This window comes from Plectropomus leopardus, chromosome 12 (assembly GCF_008729295.1).
Source record: "Plectropomus leopardus isolate mb chromosome 12, YSFRI_Pleo_2.0, whole genome shotgun sequence".
Lineage (NCBI taxonomy): Eukaryota > Metazoa > Chordata > Actinopteri > Perciformes > Serranidae > Plectropomus > Plectropomus leopardus.
In genome coordinates, this window is record NC_056474.1 from 1,816,936 (window position 1) to 1,835,599 (window position 18,664).

General features: G+C 39.9%; 2 protein-coding genes across 2 annotated transcripts in view; one reads left to right on the forward strand and one right to left on the reverse strand.

Moving 5' to 3' along the window:
* ranbp9 (RAN binding protein 9) overlaps positions 1 to 7,954 on the forward strand; it is a 28,014-nt gene extending 20,060 nt beyond the window's left edge. The window contains 9 exon segments of the mRNA XM_042497775.1: positions 802 to 913; positions 1,572 to 1,680; positions 2,008 to 2,162; positions 2,778 to 2,931; positions 3,152 to 3,273; positions 5,072 to 5,175; positions 5,178 to 5,225; positions 6,240 to 6,351; positions 6,601 to 7,954. Of these exon segments, the coding sequence (XP_042353709.1) occupies positions 802 to 913; positions 1,572 to 1,680; positions 2,008 to 2,162; positions 2,778 to 2,931; positions 3,152 to 3,273; positions 5,072 to 5,175; positions 5,178 to 5,225; positions 6,240 to 6,351; positions 6,601 to 6,731 (1,047 nt within the window). The 3' untranslated portion in view covers positions 6,732 to 7,954.
* Positions 7,955 to 13,870: 5,916 nt separating this feature from the next.
* nol7 (nucleolar protein 7) lies at positions 13,871 to 18,431 on the reverse strand. The gene is given in 9 exon segments (XM_042498305.1): positions 13,871 to 14,294; positions 15,231 to 15,308; positions 16,388 to 16,408; positions 16,411 to 16,508; positions 16,600 to 16,675; positions 16,778 to 16,803; positions 16,894 to 16,949; positions 17,698 to 17,762; positions 18,246 to 18,431. Coding segments are annotated over 9 exon segments (675 nt in total). The 5' UTR covers positions 18,427 to 18,431; the 3' UTR covers positions 13,871 to 14,220.
* Positions 18,432 to 18,664: the final 233 nt, after the last annotated feature.

Sequence of the window (18,664 nt, forward strand, 5' to 3'; positions counted from 1 at the left end):
GTGTGCAAATTATATGTGATTGAGAGGAAGATTCATCCTTAAAAAAGTCAAACACACCTGCACACACATTAAACTGTTATCTCACACACATACTTACAGGATAACTCTGGTTTATCACAACTTTGGTTCTATTTTCCTCCTTTTTTCATCAACTCGCCAAGTTAATAGTTCAGATTTGGGAACATTACAGAGCAGTTAAACAATCAGAGATTGGAAACAAATCAACAGTTTAGCCAAGAACATGAAAACGATGGCAAACCAAACACTGGCACACTCAAATTAAGGCTGTGGGCAAAATCCTACAAATCATCCTAAAATTAATCCTAAAACAATCCTAAAATTTAAGAAATGTATTAAAATCTGGGAAAAGTATCAAATCTCTGAGAAATGTCCTTAAATTTGAGCAATGTCCTAAAATCCTAAAAATGTCCTAAAATCCTAGAAATGTTCTGAAATCCTTGTAATGCCCTGAAATCGTAAAAATGGCTTAAAATCATAAAAACATCCTAAAACCCTGAAAATGTCCTAAAATCCAGTGGAATATCTCTACATTATAATTATTACCCAAAGTGTTAATTTTAAAACACACAATTTACAAACTGACTTCCTGTTTTAACTCTGACGTCGTCGTGTGCAGTTTTCCTGCACCGTGAGTGAACGATTATTGAGTTTTATCTCCACGTAAACTGGTTTAGGTCCTGTGAATAAACTGTCCTGCTGAGATGAAGAAAAGCTCTTATGTTGAGTGTAATGGTCTGTATAATCACAGTGTGTTATGTTGGTTTTTTCTTGTCTCGTCAGGATGGTGCTTCCTACCTGGTGCACCACAGCTACTGTGCCACGGCTGAAGCCTTTGCCAAATCCACAGACCAGGCCGTGCACGAGGAGCTGGCCTCCATCAAAAACCGACAGAGTGAGTCTTTGTTTGCCCGTCTCTCAATCAAACTGCTACCAGGTTAAAAATGGAAACCAGGGGATTCACTGCTGAAAAATATCTATCTGCTTATCCGATCTCAAGTTTCAGAGATAGAAAAATCCTGTCTTCCGGTTCAATTTCCTAAACTTATGGCTTTGCCCTTTTGTATCTCGGACTCAAGATCAGATCAACGGATCAATATCGACGGTTCTGAGCTGCTCGCTTGCTATTACGGAGAAAAAAGTCTTAGTGCAGAAACGTTTCTTTAAAAATAATGTTGCTTGAATATCCTATATTGTGTGGCAGGTCACATAAAGCATATTCTAAACTGCCGATAGAATTTTTTCATAAGAAGAAAACCTGTGATAAATAAAAGTTTCTGGGAAAATAGAATATTAAAGCTCCTACTTACTTATTTCTTTATAAGGTGGCAGCACTTTTGGAGAACAGAAGAAAATTATATTTTTTTTCAGTCTGACGTGCAAATAGGTTGAATTATTTTTTTATGTTGGCCAGTAAAAATGTGTAGTCTTATGAATACAAATACAAAAATTACTTTTAGAAAGTTTGCCTGGACAGCAAACAGACAGCATCACCGTTGGAAAAACGAGGTGTAAGTATCAGCTTTTTAATCGTGTTTTCTGTCGGCTCGCAGAGATCCAGAAGCTGGTGTTGTCGGGCAGAATGGGCGAGGCCATCGAGACCACCCAGCAGCTCTACCCAAACCTCCTGGAGAGGAACCCAGACCTTCTCTTCATGCTCAAGTGACTATCTGAGGATGCATTTGCATTTCTCTTTAACATGCGATAGAAGTAAACCACATATTGGATGTTCTCTTTTTCATGTCCATGGCTTCATACTAAACGTTCTAATTTATTTACTTAATTTCATGTGTTTCTTTCATCGTCTGTCCTTTAAAAACTTCTCCTGTCTATCCACCCTTTTTGCCTTCCTTTTATTTTTTGCTTCTTTTCCTGTGTACTAATATACAATCTTTAATTTTGTGTTTTCCTTTTTTCTTCCACTCTTCTTACCTTCTTCCTTTCTCATTCCCTCATTTTTTTCCATCCTCCCTCCCCTTGCGTCCTCAGGGTGAGACAGTTCATAGAGATGGTGAATGGGACGGACAGCGAGGTGAGGTGTCTGGGAGGTCGCAGCCCAAAGTCTCAGGACAGTTACCCCGGCTCCCCCCGGCCCTTCAGCAGCCCCAGCCACAAAGCCAGCAGCTCCCAGCCCTACCTCCCAGGTACAGTCCAGCTGCGCTCGCTGTTTTCACATCTGCAGGTCAGAGCAGATATACAGGTGTACAGGTCCTCCTGCTGGTGATGCTGTTCTACAGTATATTTGTCATGTTCAATGTCTGACTGAAAGAAAATAAATATTTAAACCTAAATGAACCTGATGATAACTTCATGTCTCACTGAGGAGTCAAAGGAACCTTTAAGCTCGACAGAAATAGTGATTTGATGTATATCGTGATATATATCGATATCAACTGAAATGAAAAAAAAAGATCATGATAAGACTTTCTTCCATATTGCCCAGCCCGAATTTTAGGACATTTCTAGGATTTTAAGAGGTTTCCAGAAGTTTTGCACGTTTCTAGGATTTGAGGATATTTCCCGGATTTTAGGACATGTTTGGGATTTTCAGACATCTATAGGATTTTGGACAGTCTTTGGACAGTCGATTTAGGACATTTGGAGCTCAGCTAGAACCTCTGTCGGGGGATGCGGGGATCTTTCACTGGCACTTGCTGCTGGAAAATAGAGCTGCACCATTTTAAGTAGAAAAGAGCAAAAAACACTTGGTGGAAACGTCTTATTAATAGTTAAAATGTGTCTATTTGCTGTTTTTTTAGGGTTCGACAGCAACTGCTGTAATGGTGTGACGTCTAATAAGAGCCACAGCTCCTCCCCTCACAGTCACAAGCCCTGCCCCCCAGGCTCTGGCTCCACCCTCCCAGCGTCTGAAGTTAGCCTCAACGGGAGCCGCAGCCAGCAGCCCATAACCAGGTAGAGCCGAGCGAGTGTGTGTTATGTTAAAGCTGGCCCTAAGGGTTAAACACACAACATATGATCACCTGACGAAGGTCTGAGGACCGAAACGTCTGAGAAACAAGTGTTTCACATGAGTTACTTCTCAAATTTTAATTTTCAGAGACTCTAACTTCCTGTGAGATGTCACGCACACTTACTGAGTGTTTTTTGTCCTCCCCCTGCTGTCCCGCCTCAGTAGCGATGTGGACATGGAGGTTGACCACTTCACCAACGGAGTGACAGAATCGTCCTCCAATGGTTTCCTCAACGGCAGCTCCAAACACGCCACCGAGCCCGACGACTGTGACGCAGACATGGGTGAGTACTGTGTGTGTGTGTGTGTGTGTGTGTGTGTGTGTGTGTGTGTGTGTGTGTGTGTGTGTGTGTGTGTGTGTGTGTGTGTGTGTGTGTGTGTGTGTGTGTGTGTGTGTGTGTGTGTGTGTGTGTGTGTGTGGTGGGGGGATATGAGGATATGGGCCGAATAACCAGGTCATAAAGTGTAGTTCAGAACAACGGAGGTCATAACTATTGAAAACAAAATACTAAAAACTAAAGAAATAAATGCATAAACACCATGCTGTTCTGCAGGTTTCTGCCCATTTAACCCTCAAATACTACTGTCAGCAGCATTTAAAAGCCTGAAGGCAGAAGGAATAAAATAATTTGAGTATCTATTAGGGTTGCGTATTATAAGCACTTTATTTAATCGATTTATCTGTAAAATCAACAATCGATTAATCATTATTTTAAAAAAAAAACAATTTTGAAACTTAATTTGAAACAATAACAAATGTGTTTTTTCTATTAGTGCTGCAAATTGTAAGCACTTTTTAAAATCGATTAATCTGTAAAAATAACAATATATTAATTGGGTTTTTTTTTTAATTGCTTATTTCAAACAACAACAAATGCATTTTTTCAGGATTACAAATTTTAAGCACTTTACTTAATTGACTAAATGGTCAAATTAATGATCGACTAATAAGACAAAAATACTTTGCTTATTTCAAACAAAACCAAATGTGTTTTTCCTCAGTCAAAGCTAAAAGCAACATATGTTATGTACTTTCACAGCCTCTCATAGCCTGTCGATTAATAACTTATATTAACTTATTTCACGTTTGATTAAATTCTTACCAACTGATAAATTGATCAACTGAGTCATTTTTATCATCCCTAGTATCTATTTGTTTTCTGTTTTGTAGAAGGTAGCGGCGTCCGGAGGGCAATAAGGAGAATTCATGTGAAGGGACGTGGTCATATTGTCTAATTTAGCCGTCTGGACCACCCTGTCAGCTTCTTGTCCCTCACAGGCAGCCCATAAAACCAGCTGATAAAAGAAAATGTAAAAAGAATTAATTTATTTTTTAATTATATCTATTTATTTCAAACACCTAAAAGAAAATAGAGAAATTATAATGCAAACAAGCAGACGGACAAAAAAAGTAACATTTCTGAATGAATGAATTACTTAATTTCAAACCAAAAAAAAAGAATTAAAACATATTATAAACAGACAAACAAAAGAAAAGTACACTGTCCAAAAAGGAGCAGGTAGAAGTCATACTTGAAAATTTAAAAAAATATTCACAAACAATAAAAACATAAAGCAAAATGATGACTTGGTCAAAGTACAAACCTGTTTAATCCCCACACCCGTTCTCAGCCACTGAATTTTAATTAACTATTCTCTTAGTAGATAAAATGCTGAAAATGACAGAAGATATTCACAGATGAATTAAAGGAATTCAGTTTCCGCATCAACAGTCCACTTGATGTGGAAGCTGAGTGACTTAATTTGAGCGTTTCTCAGCGCGGAGACGCACCCCTGGTTGTCTTTCAGTACATTTATGCTGTGGTTGATGTGGAGGGAATGAATCACTCTTCTGTCCTCGCTTTCCTCTGAGGAAGAAGATGGTATCATTCTTCCCGTAGAAAATCTCTGTTGTAATAAAATTTTGTGGTAATGAAGGATTTTAGGCTTCTTCTGCTCTAGCTGTTTCTGCACGTTGCTGGGTAAGCACTCCAGCTAAATGCCTGTGCTGTAAATACACCATCACTACATTAACAAAAAACAAAAAACGCTCCATTTTGCATGGCGACCTGACCTCTGCAGAGGTGGAGTCCGCTCAGTCCAAGAGGCAGCTGTGCGGCGGGAGCCAGGCGGCCATCGAGAGGATGATCCATTTCGGCAGGGAGCTCCAGAGCATGAGCGAACACCTCTCCGCCGCGAGTGTGGCAAGAACTCAACCAACAAGAAGATGCTCAAGGTAACGCAGAAATCACTCCCGTCCATGCTGCGGAAACGTGTTAATGAACTGCGCTTTATTTCTGCAGACAGTTTATGACTTAAACTTTATTTATGAATGGCAGTTAATGAATTAAACTTTATTTATGAATGGCAGTTAATGAATTAAACTTTATTTATTTTAATGAATTAAACTTTATTTATGTAGGCAGTTAATGAATTAAACTTTATTAAATACATTAAAAATGTATTTGAAAAGGTCAAAATATCACAAATGACGAACGTGAAGCAGCCGTGTTTCGTACTCAGCCCTCATGTAAACTCTGACTCACTGATCTCACTGTGAAGAAGCAGAAAATTACTTCATTTCAGCGTGAATTCTTTCTGAATCTGCAGCATGTTGGTCTGGAGGTTGAAACTCAGCACCTCTCACAGAATTCGTGTTTCAGTCTAAACGTTGAAATAATTGCACGCACAGCCGTTGTTGGCCGTTCTGTTTTCCTCTCCTGTCCTCTTGTTTTGAATGTCCGATAGTCTGTCGATGACATTTTCATCTCGTCAAGGAAAATGACGTTTAGATTCCACCACCCTAAATCCTGCTACATCTTTTTGGCGTCGAAGGAGGAGTTGATCTATTTGTAGCTCGACATCGTCTGATTTTGTTAATGGAAAAAAAGGACGAATAATTTTCATCAGTTTTTGTCAACAAAATCAACACTTTTTGAAAGAAATAACTGATAAATTACATTTTAGGCAGTAATTTTGCTATATATTTTCTTTTAAACATTATGTTGTGCTGCTCCGTCTGTGCCCAGAGTACACTCTCCGCTCCGAGAGTGTGGTGCAGTGAATAGTTGATTGGTAAATATAATTCAGCAGCACTTTTAATGATCGGTCCAGCTCCAAAAATAGAAAAAAATTCTTTGCAGCTGCAGATGTTTTAATCACAGTGGGTCGCCCAAAATAAATGAACTTGTGATTATAAAAACCTTTGAAGAGAAGATGATTCAGTGCGTTTTTGTGTCTCCTGCTGCAGGATGCATTCAGCCTGCTGGCCTACTCAGACCCCTGGAGCAGCCCGGTCGGATACCAGCTGGACGCCATTCAGAGAGAGCCGGTGTGCTCCACCCTCAACAGTGCAATATTAGGTCGGTCAGCTTTTTTTTTTTATCAAAATGTGTTTAAAACTTTGAAACCTGGAACAACATCAGTTCACGTACATTTTAACCTTTGAAATCTGAGAAAAAAAATTAGATTTTACTTTTAAGACATGGCTTAAAAGGCACTAAGTACGTTTGTAAGAAATGCCCCACAAATTGCAAGAAATTCACGATACCAATGACGCTTTTCACATTTTTGACATTTTTGTTCCCGTTCTGCCTTTTTTTTCTCTCCAGAGACTCACAACCTGCCCAAGCAGCCCCCGCTGGCCCAGGCCGTGGGTCAGGCCGCCCAGTGCCTCGCCATCATGGCACGAACTGGCAGCGGATCCTGCGCCTTCGCCTCTGTGGACGATTACCTGCACTAGCCCTTTGTATACACGCACGCACACGCACGCACGCACGCACACACACACACACACACACACACACACACGGACTCTGAGGATCTGTCCAGAAATGGCTCCTCCCACCTCCTCCATCAGTGTAGTCCTATTAGCCGAGGAGACGCTCCTCTGCACGATAACAAGTAGTAGAAAGTTAACCACCTCACTCGCTTCCTGTTCTGCTTGTTCACGAACACCGCCGAGGATCAGAGGTCATTTCTGGGCAGATCTTTAGACGGCTTACACACACCGCAAACATTTAAAACACACACACACACACACACACACACACACACACACGCAGCACCTCCCTCTCCATCGTAAATATGAAAATACACCTCCACCTTGGTTGGCCTCGCATACCGCCACCTCCAGCCCCGCCAGGCTGCGTCTGCGTCATCCTGGCTGACAGCGGGGACGCCAACCAGGAGTAGCCGACTTGAAAATAACCCGGAGAGCCGAACACGTGTGGACTCGCCGCAGATACCCAGCCCCTCCCACCGTGTACCTGCTGGCGGCACCAAACCGGGGCGTCAGACTGATTTAAAAAAAAAAACAAAATAAAAAAAGGAAAAAAACGCCCCGGTTAAATATAAATAGAAAAAAAAACATCATAAAAGAAACAGACAAGTGACCGCCATGGCCGACCACCCTTTAACGTGGTCCCCGTAGACCTGGCTGCTGACCAGGCAAACGTGCGCACACACACTCATCACGAACACGGACGCAGGCTGACGCCGAAAAACAGGATTGAAAAGAGCGTCTCCACCGAGGCTCGAGCGCTCCGAGGCTCCGTTAGCGACAGCCCACCCCGCCGTCACCCCCGTGCACCGACCCCCCGCCCCGACCCTCAACTGACTTCAGGACATCGGCGGAGATCTGTGTGACGCATGTGGACTCGGGACTCTGAGGAAGCCAGAGAGAATCTGCAGTCTCGACTCAACGTTGTTTTTAATCTTTTTGTTTTTGTTTTTCATGGGCGGAGCGTGGGGGGGGGGGGACTGGGGAGGGGCGGTTACCTGGCTCTTGTTTTGTTTTTAGTTTTTTCCAGGTTTACAAGGCATGGTGCAGACGACGACAATTATTATTATTATTATTATAATTATCATTATATTAATTATTGTTACTTGCATTCACAGTATATTTGTTGAGCGCCAGCAAGAGCAAGTTCCACTTATTATAATAAAGGTCCCGATTCCACCGATTACCAGTGACGAGCGTGTGTACATGTTAACGTTTATATATGAATTTAACAAAATGGAATTATATCAATAGAGTGAGATATTTAGTTATCAAATGGAAGGAAATAATTGAAAAAAAAAAGCAATCCTTTAATGATTTGTACCGACGCCGGTGACTCCTGAAGCGCGCTGGTTGTTCCGAGTCTGTGCAAGTTTTTACGTCTCCTTTTTTGTCGACTCGGGTTCCTACGCAGGCCGGAAAGCAGATACATTTGACCATTTTTCAGGTCTGTAAGATTTTAGGAAACAGAACTGAACTGAAACGTTTTAGAGCTTTTATTTCACATATTGTACTCGCTGTGAAGAAAACTGTCGCTACAGCTGAGCTAAATTTTAAAAAGAATGAAATTTCTGAAAGAGGAACCCTGCGATGATCTCTGACCCCATTTTTACCTGTTACTCCCCCCAAAAACCCCCAGCTGCACAGCAGGTTTGATGCAAACGTTAACTTTATTTTCGTATCGATGTCTATGCTAATCCTTAATTCACAAAGAACTCAGGAGCCGAAATGTCCCTTTGTTCCTCCTCCTCGGTTTAAAACAGGAAGCAAGCAGCCGACCGACCCCCGGGCCTCGATTACAGGTGGACTTTTTTGTTTTTGTTTGGTTTTTTGTTTTTTTGTTTTTTTTTTTTTGACGCAGCGACGGGCTTTTGAGACTCAGACCAGAAAAACAAGCAACAAAAAACCGAGCTGCTGTAAAATCTGCCTCTAAACGAGCTCTGCATTTGGTTTAAAGTCGAGCTGAAATTTTAGATCTTCACTCAGTTTGTGCACAGAAAGATCACGATATTTTTGGGCATATTTTTAGAGACAATGTCTCACCTTAAAGCCTCCGAATGGACGTCTTTTGATGTACAACAGAAAGATACCACGGCCCCTAAATGAATTAATAATTAATGGACTTCCTTTGTGCCTTTGTTTTTTTTTCATGATGAAATCTCGCATGTGTGCAAATTTCCAGTTTACAAGATGGAGTTAAATCTGGCGTCCCTCTCGGCATTGTTACGGTCCCACTTTGGGAACCACCGCACAAAGAAACTGCTCACAAAGTCACCCCTCAGATCCTTAACTGGCTGTGTTAATAATCAGATTACCAGTAAATACATCAACAGTCGTTACCAAAAATTCACATAGGAAATAAATTCTTGTTTTCAGTGCACTGTCAAATCAAACACGAAGATAATTTCTGCTGATTTCCTTGCAAAAAAGAATTTTAATTTCAGTTCGCTTTAACCCTGTCGACTTTTTTTGTGCTGCGTTTAAACACCTTTCACAAGTATTTAAACCTTTGAACCGTGAGAAAATTGACTTGATTTTCTATCCAAAACATTGAAAAAAAAAACAGCCGATGAGCAGCTTAACAAGAAAATGTCCCACAAAAAAATAGATTTAGAATTTTTAAAAAAAAACAAAAAAAAGGGAAATATCCCCGAAAAGATATATTTAATGATCATAATTCTATATTTAACATAATTTTACAAAATTATTATAATTTTTAAGCACTTTTTGTAAAGGTAATTTTTTTGTCTTTTTTTCTTTCCCTTTGAGTTTTTAGTGATTATTTTCTGTTACTTTTTTCTTTCTTTTTTCTTTCCAGTTTTATTTGTGCTTATTCTCCGGTACTTTAGTTGTTTTTTTTTTTGTTTGTTTTTTTCTTTCCCATTGAGTTTTTTTGTGTGCTTGTTAATTTCCTTGTACTTTTTGGACTATTTAATTGCCAATTTTGTGGTTGATTCTTCTTAAATTGCTCATTGACTCCTTAAATGATTCAGGCCAGTTTGCTCAGGTCTCAAAGGGTTAATGTTGGGCAGCAGAGGTGAAACTTGTTGCTTGTTTTGCAGTTTGCCCACTAATTAACGGACTGGCTCACGGTAATTCGCCTTCAGACCCCCGCTGCTGCTCCCGGTAGCACTTTGCTGTCTCGTTTCTGTCTCCGGAAGCTGCTGTCCAGATTCATTCAGGTGTGAAAAGCCCTGTGTCTGCTCATCGCCACCTACCCATCATCCCTCAGCGGCGCGCGTCCTTTACCCATCAGGTCTCAGTTTTGTCACCTGCTAATTCTCTCGTGCGTGTCTTCGTGCTCAAAGCATTGGCGGGAAAAATGAAAAAATCACTCAGTGTTGTCAACAGGACTGACATCTGCAAAATAAACAACCAAAAAGTTTGGGAAGACGCCGTCGCAGCCGCGTGTTTGAAGCGTGTTCGTGCGCGCCACGTGCAGACAAACGGGACCGCGAGGCTTTCGCGAGACACGACGCCCATCCTCTCCTCCAGTTTTCCCGGGCTGAGCCGAGCTTTTCTGTACTTTGGTTTGTTTCTCTTTTTGTTGTGTTTTTTTCGGATGAGCAGTCACGGCATCGTTTAGAAAACTTCTTAGACAAAGTGTCTGTTGTCTCTCTGAGTAAGGTCTGAAACCTATGCATGCCATAGTAAAGTGGTGGTAAGATCAAGTTAGATGTCTCTTATTTTATTCTTTTTGTTTCTCCTTCTTTTAGCCAGTTCACGGTGTATAAGGAAGATGTCAAACAGTAAGTTGTCCACTGCTGACTGTGTGTCCATTTGGAGAAAAAAAAAAGTGCAATTTGTGTGAGGGTGAAAAAGATTTATATTAAAAATGACAAATGATGAAGGCACTTGTCTGGATGCTGCATGACAGGAGCGTTTCTAGGATTTGAGGGCTTAACTCGGACAAATGTAAGGAAACTATGACTTCCATACTGGTGATCGTGTGTGCGGGGAAAGGCATATTTTCCTTTAAAAAAAATGGTGATTTTTAAAACTTTTTTTTTAATGGGTCATTTTTGGTGACTTAAAAAACTAGGTGATTTGTTTTCTTTCTTTTTTTTTTTAAAGTGATTATTATTGTTACCAAATTTTGGTGAGTTTAAAAAACTGGCAACATTCACTCTCTTTTAAAGTTTTAGTCATTTTTTTATTTAAGATTGTTGGTGATTTTTTTCATGATTTCTTTTAATCTTTTGGTCATTTTTTTTTTTCTTAATTTTTTTTTTACCTTTATTTTCCCACTGAAAATTCTTTTTTTTTCTCTGAAAAATGTTTGTCTTTTTCCCCCTTTAAAATTTAAAGTAATTTTTCAAAACTTTTGGTGATTTTCTTTTTTCTTTAAACTGTTTTCTTTTTAAATTTTTGATGAGAAATACATTTTTAATTGTAGCTAGAAATTGCAAAGACAGAAATTATCCTTGAACACATCATGGGGGACAAACTCTTCCTGCACATTTCCTCAGTCAGCAGAGAGCGATGTGAGGCTATTTTTAAAAAACACGAGGGCTGAAGCCTCAGATGCTCCGGCCTCATGACGCCGCTGCTGCATGACGCCTGGAGCTGAGGTCTGACTCCCGTCCTGCTTCCCGCTGAATCCATGGACTCTGAGGCTGTTCAGAGTCCAGTTTAATCCTAAATGATGTCTGCGAAGATAATCCTGCAAAGTATTTTTATTCATTCTGAACATAGTAACCCACATATGAAGCCTGAGAGCAAAAGTCCACCTTAAAACCCAGCAGTTGTTGTGCCATGAAAAACATCGTGAGGAAAAATGCTGCGTGAGTTTGCAGAGCTCTGACTGACATGAAAGTCTGAGCAACACCAGATTTTTGAGGCCAAATTTGATATTTTAATGATCTCTGCTGTTACTTTTTTATGAAATGCAACTCATTCTCAACAAAAATGTGCACTACGCAGAATATTTTACAATTATAATAACTTTTTAATATAATGACTGTAAAATGTAGCACCTTTTAAAAGCAGAGTTTACAAAGAAGACTTTATTTTTGCAACTATAAGAGTCAATGCCAAACTGAGATCAGACAAAATCTAAAGAAGAATTAGACAATAAACAAAAATAACATTTTATGCGCTTTTCGCATGCGCTGTGTTCATGTATATGTCCACTGAAACCCATTCAAACTGACATTTTTGATCCCACAGCCATCAGAGCAGAAAAACAGGACTTGTATTATTTCTGGGTGTCATTCTGGGCTTTTGACTCTGAATTTGTCATTTTGACTATTTTCCACCTGATGAGGTCATTTTGACCATATTTGGCATATGGAGGAAATACATGCTATTTCCACTAGGTGACCTGTCACAGTCAATGTAGCTGCTGATCACTGACATATCCCAGACTGTCAGCAGCTACACTCACACACTGACATATCCCAGACTGTCAGCAGCTACACTCCACACTGACCCAGACTGTCAGCAGCTACACTCGCACACTGACATATCCCAGACTGTCAGCAGCTACACTCGCACACTGACATATCCCAGACTGTCAGCAGCACACTCGCACACTGACATATCCCAGACTGTCAGCAGCTACACTCACACACTGACATATCCCAGACTGTCAGCAGCTCACTCGCACACTGACATATCCCAGACTGTCAGCAGCTACACTCACACACTGACATATCCCAGACTGTCAGCAGCTACACTCACACTGACATATCCCAGACTGTCAGCAGCTACACTCACACACTGACATATCCCAGACTGTCATAATACTTTTAAAAAAAATAATTAATAATCAATTTGCACGTACTGTTTTGGAAAAAGACTAATTTCATCTGAAAACACAGTGGCATCATGACAAAAATCTAGCATTTAAAATTCTGCCAATGAATTCATATTTGATATGATTAGAACTGATGTTGATTGATTTTTAAAAAAAAAAACGATTTGAAAATAGAAAATCATATTAATATATACATTTTTTTATAGCCTAAATAATTTTGTGCACAGAGCGATACAAGTGGTGTAACATTAAAGCGGGCCCTAATATAATAAGGGTTGTTTTTTTTCCTTGTTTTTTGTGTTAGTTTGGATTCACAAAAGTCTCAATATCACAAACGGATTTATTGACGCAGCAGCAGCTCCCGCCTTCAGCGAAAAAAAAACAGCTTTTTTTCACCAGATCAGGCCGTCAGACAGAAAGATAAAGCAGTGAAAATATGATAAATACAGCGTACACTTTAACTGATTTTTTTTTTTTGGTAGCTAAAGTAGATTTTCCCCTCACTAACCCGGCAGCTTTATGCCTCCGAGCAAACCGAGAAAATGTCACGTAAAGTGGAGAATCTCAGTCAAACGCTGTTTGGACGTACAGAAATATTGGAATACCTGTTTTTCACTGACACTCGAGCTTCTTCTGAATCCAGTGACAAAAAAATAAAAGAGAAAATACAGCAGAGTCAGGCGCCCCCAAAATTGCTTGAGGTCTGTTTTTGACTTTGTAAAAAGTAGTTTGACTATTAAAAAAATGTTCAAATAAAATACGAAGGTATTAGTTTTTTCTGAGCTTTCGTCCCGATCAGTCTTGAAAGAATATTTAAAGATTTAACAACGAGCTTTTATTAATAATCATTTTACAGAAAACAGAGCAAAAAACACCTTTAACACTCAACAACTGTATATTTACATTTTCTGCTCCTTCAGGAACAGATGAAACCTCCCAGTTCAGATATTTCAACCTCTGAACCCCGAGACATAAAGAGAAGTCAGTGAGCAAACGAACAGGAAGTGTTCTCCAAACTGTGAGAAAAAAAAAGCAAATTTAACAAAATGTAAAAAAAAAAAAAAAAAAAAAAAAATTAAATAGTTTAAATCTAAGAGAAAATTTTCAAATGTACTTTAAGTCAAGGAAAAAAAAAATAGAGAAAATAGTCAAACAAAAAAAAAAAAAAAAGCTAGGGAAAAAGTCCCAAAAAATGTTTGAAGTAAGGAAAAAAGTCCCGAAAAATAAAGCTACAGAAAAAATGTCCTGAAAAAACAGAGAGAAATGTCCATGATCACAATAATATATTTAAAACAATTTAACTGAATTTTGAAGTACTTTTTCAGGTAATTTCACCTTTTTTATTTGCTTATTTATAGTTAGTTTTCTTGTTTTTTTTTTAAGAAATGTTCTCATTTTTGGGTAATTTCTTCTTTAGTAGCTCACTGCGTTTTTCCCCATTTATTTTTGGGAGAGAAATCAGGCCAATTAGTCATTTTTCAAAGGGTTAAAGCAGCAGAAAAGGTGTGTAATCAGGCGTCCACGGTGAGTGAGTCTCTGTGGTCCACAGTGCGTCCCCCTCCGTGTTTCTGACGGTCCGTCCTGATTGTTGCGTGTTTGAGTTCAGTGTACAGAGAGCAGCAGAGCGTGTGTCTGCTCAGGCGGCGAGCGTCTCCCGGCCCGGGTCGAGGTTTTCGGGAGGTTTTCGGGTTTTCAGCTGGAGGGAATCTGCTGCTTGTGGATCCATCTCTTCTTCAGCTTCTCTGCTTTGGCTTTCTGGCCAGCGGCTGGAGGACACGGAGGAGACGGAGGACACGGAGGAGACGGAGGACACGGAGGAGACGGAGGAGACAGAGGAGACGGAGGACACGGAGGACACGGAGGAGACGGAGGAGACGGAGGACACGGGAGTGAGTATCTGCACACTGTTCAGGCCAGCGTGGCGTTGGGACACATCGTACACACAAATATCTCGTATGCATGGTTAACCCTTTCAAACCTGCATTAACATCTGTGGTTTGTGTTTACGTTCAGATGCTTTTCAGAAGCTGTTTAACCCTTCGAAGCCTGATGTCTTTCAAAAACATGAGAAAAAAAAACATTAGCAACTCGGCAAGAAATGCCCCAAAAATTGCAAGAAAATTAGTAAAACCTGACAAAAAAAGACTAAATCAAAGTGCTTTACGGAGCAATAAAATATAAAAAATAAAGACATATCATGAGAGTAAAGAGAAGATATAAAAGGTAACATTAATTACCAAAAGATGAAAAAGTTTAAATAAAAATCACCATTAAAAATAGCAAAAGTGCAGACAAGAGGTGTTGAGATAATATTTAATATTTAAAAAAAAGTAATATCAAATTTTAAAAAAAGGTTAACCCAAAAGAAAAAAAATCCATTCAGAAAAAAATGACCAGAATTTTTTTTTTTAAAAGGACAGAGCATTTAATTACAAAAATATTAGAAAAACAGGGAAGAAATTTCAAAAAAACTATACTGATGTTATATATAATTATTATAATTATGTATTTTAAAAACAATGTTATAGAAAAACATTTACGTTTTCTCTTTTTCAGCACATTTCATTTAGTTTTTTCTGTGTTTCTGCTCATTTTCAGGGTATTTTCTAGTATCTTTTTTTACTAATTTCATTTTCCCCCCCCCGTGTTTTTGAAGAAATCGTCGGGTTTAAAGGGTTAAAGCTTTATTCTGCTGAACTCACCCCAGTCTTTCTTGACAAACTGCACCGCGGCACTTTTATTCCTCCCCGTCTTGTTCAGGAGGGAGAGCAGCTCGTTATCTGGAAGCAGAAAGACAGGAAGTGTGATTACGTTAAGCCCATTTTATGCTAAAAATCAGACCGCGAGCTCTGGATGTCCCCGACGTCTCCGCGGCTGGAGTCCCGCAGAGAGGACGCCTGCGTGCGAAGAGATGGGACGTCACTGTAGCGAAGCTCAAATTGAGACAGATCATCGTCTTTACAGACTTCTGCCACAGAGTGTAGCTCGCAGCGTTTTAAAAGACCGTTTTTCCGTTTAAAAAAGTAACAAACAGCAGCGATATTCACATCCAGTGACGGCTGACAGAGAGGTCTGAATTTGTATTTTTATTTCACTAAATATTCAGTGAAAAGAACGAAAGCAACATAGTTTGTCTCCCAGTACCACCCGACTGTCTGCGTGAAATGTTTTACTTTCTTTGGGTTTATTATTTTAACCAACATCAGTCCTAACTGTAAATATCAAATATTCATCAATTTTCAGGCTTTAAACCCTTTAAATGCCAGTTTTGGTAACAATGCCACTATGTGTTTAGATAGGAAAAAAAAAAAAAAAAAAAATATATATATATATATATATATATATATATATATATATTATTATCACAGCCTGGGATATATCAATAATTAGCAACAAAACAGATTTTTATACATTATTATTTTTTGTGCAGTGTCAAATACACACACTAATACTGCTATCAAATATTCCTTTTTTTTTTTTTTTTTTTAGAATTTTAAGCCTTTAATTTAAACCCCTTTTTGTCGTGATGGCATTTTGTTTTTAGCACATCAAAATACTACATGCAAAGTATCTTTTTACTTCATCAGTCTGGAACGCGTCAGTGATCAGCAGCATCATGACCTTGTGGAAATCGCACGTATTTTCTTCATATGCCAAATATGTCAGAAAATGACATCATCAGGTGGAAAATACTAAAAAATAAAATTAATAATAAATTAAATTAAATTGTGAAAATGATAAGGCAAAAGCTCAGAAGGACACCCAGAGTGTAAAAGAAATCCATCTCCCTGTAAAAAAACAGGCCTGACTCCACCATCGCTCTAAATTAACGCTGCAGCGTTTGACGGCGCTCTCTTACTCGTGGTCCTGCGGCCTCCGGTCCGTACAGTCTGGACTGGAGGAAATCTTGAGCCGCCTGCTGCTGGAAGGACGCAGCCGCTCGCTCCTTCACCGTCCGCACCGTGTAGTTCCCCTTCAGACTGACAAACACCGCAGTTTTCTCGGTGAGGTAAAACGTGTGAGACGACGGTCGACGTCATTCATTCAATTAAACAAAAGACATTTACATACTTTCGGACTCGTGCCAGTTTTCCGCTGCTCTTCTTTTTCTTCGTCCTCGTCTCGTCCTCTTCGTCGTCCTCTTCAGCTGCGTGAGGACACGATGAGAGGAAACAGATCAGACGGATCTGCAGCTCGTTCTGCTGCTGCGATTTTTAATGCACAAAAACAGGACGGAGAGGAAATTTACCTTCATCCTCAGACTGTTTCTGCTTCCTGTAAAAAAAAAAAACAGGTTTAAATCTTCACTGAGCAAAGACAAAAAATATATCAAATTAAAACGATCACTGAGGCCGCTAAACTTACTTTGAAGGAGCTGAATTGATTTCCTCCAACACGTCAGCCGGTAAGAGTTTTCTTTTCTGTGAGAAACAGCAGTGACGAAGCTTTATTTCACATTATTTAGTTGGCCACTTTTTCTAAATATCTATTTTTATGCCTCTGAACCGGCGGTAGCTGTGGCCAGAGGTAGGGCTGAGCGATAAAACGATAACGATATCAATCACGATGTAACTTTTCCACGATTTATATATGACACAGTCGACAGAATGACGACAACACGAACAGCCAATAATAATAAGAATAGCTCCGCAGTGAACCAAATGCAGTGAAGGACTTTGACTCAGAACAGCTGAGTGTTTGACAGCCACAGCATTTCATTATCCGGACCAAACAGCTGATGTCCGACAGCCCGCTCCAGCGTGGACATGTCCGACAGCTCGCTCCAGCGTGGACATGTCCGACAGCCCGCTCCAGCGTGGACATGTCCGACAGCTCGCTCCAGCGTGGACATGTCCGACAGCTCGCTCCAGCGTGGACATGTCCGACAGCCCGCTCCAGCGTGGACATGTCCGACAGCCCGCTCCAGCGTGGACATGTCCGACAGCTCGCTGCAACTGGAGCAGTTTTACAAACTGTCTCACTCCTGTGAGGTTTTTGCAACAAAACACCTGTCATTGCGCGCGCGACCAATACGCACGGAGGTGGCTATTAATAGCGCCCATACCACTGAGCCAGGCATCACCTGTGCTTAATTCGAAGTTTAATGATGCGTTTAATAACGAACAGTCCCTTACTGGTCATTTGTGGTACTAAAACACAGTCACATACCTTCTGTTCCTGGAATAATTCCTGCCTCTTCCTTCTCTTCTCTTTCAGCAGCTCTTTTTCTCTGCAAACACATCAAATGTTACCTGATATTACTGTTTACCTGGTTTAAAGTTAAACTGTTTTATGGCAGCAGACGGATCATCGCACCAAAGTCAATTTAATAAAATGTCATATACAGCGAAATTTGGTCACACGCAAAAAGTGCAGGCCCCAAATTTTAACATGATATAATGATCTTGAAGCGACACGTCATATCGGCATGGCACACATGCAGTCCAAAACAGCACCTCGTTGCAAAAATCCATCGACTTATTAGGTATTTTTTTGTAATTAAGAAATGATTACATGTATTTTTATTCAAATAATGAGATGCTTGGTGATGAATATTCATGCCGATGAGTAAAATGCTCCATAAAAAATCTGAATATGCAATTAAAAGACTCTTTAACGTGTATTTATTCTGTAAATTAACACGAAAACGCGTAAAAACAGAGTATTTTGAATGGAGTTTGGTTGTTGAACGGAAGTAGCATTAGCTACCTTCTGGCTGGCTGTGTCCAGCGCCTGTTTCATGCTCCGCAGAGCCGCAGCCTTTGAGTCTTCAAAGGTCACCTCCTCCGGCGTCTCATCGTCGCTGGACTCCAACACTAAATTGATATTTTCTGCATTTTTTTCGGGATCCGCCGTTTTTGACGCCGAGGTTGTTTTCCCACGTTGTTTCTGCGCCATGTTGGCTGGTGTGGAGACGTCATCACGCAGCGGTACGCGATGACGCAGACAAAACGTGAACGTGAACGTCTGCCCTCTAGCGGCGGAGCAGAGACTCACAGCCGGAGAAATAAGCAGTTAAATGTTATTTTATTTCTAGATTAATTAATTATTTAGGTTTTTGTTTTTTTTTAAATTATTGTGTAAGTAAGTAACACAGTTTGACATAGAGTTACTGTATTATTTTGTTTTCTTTTAT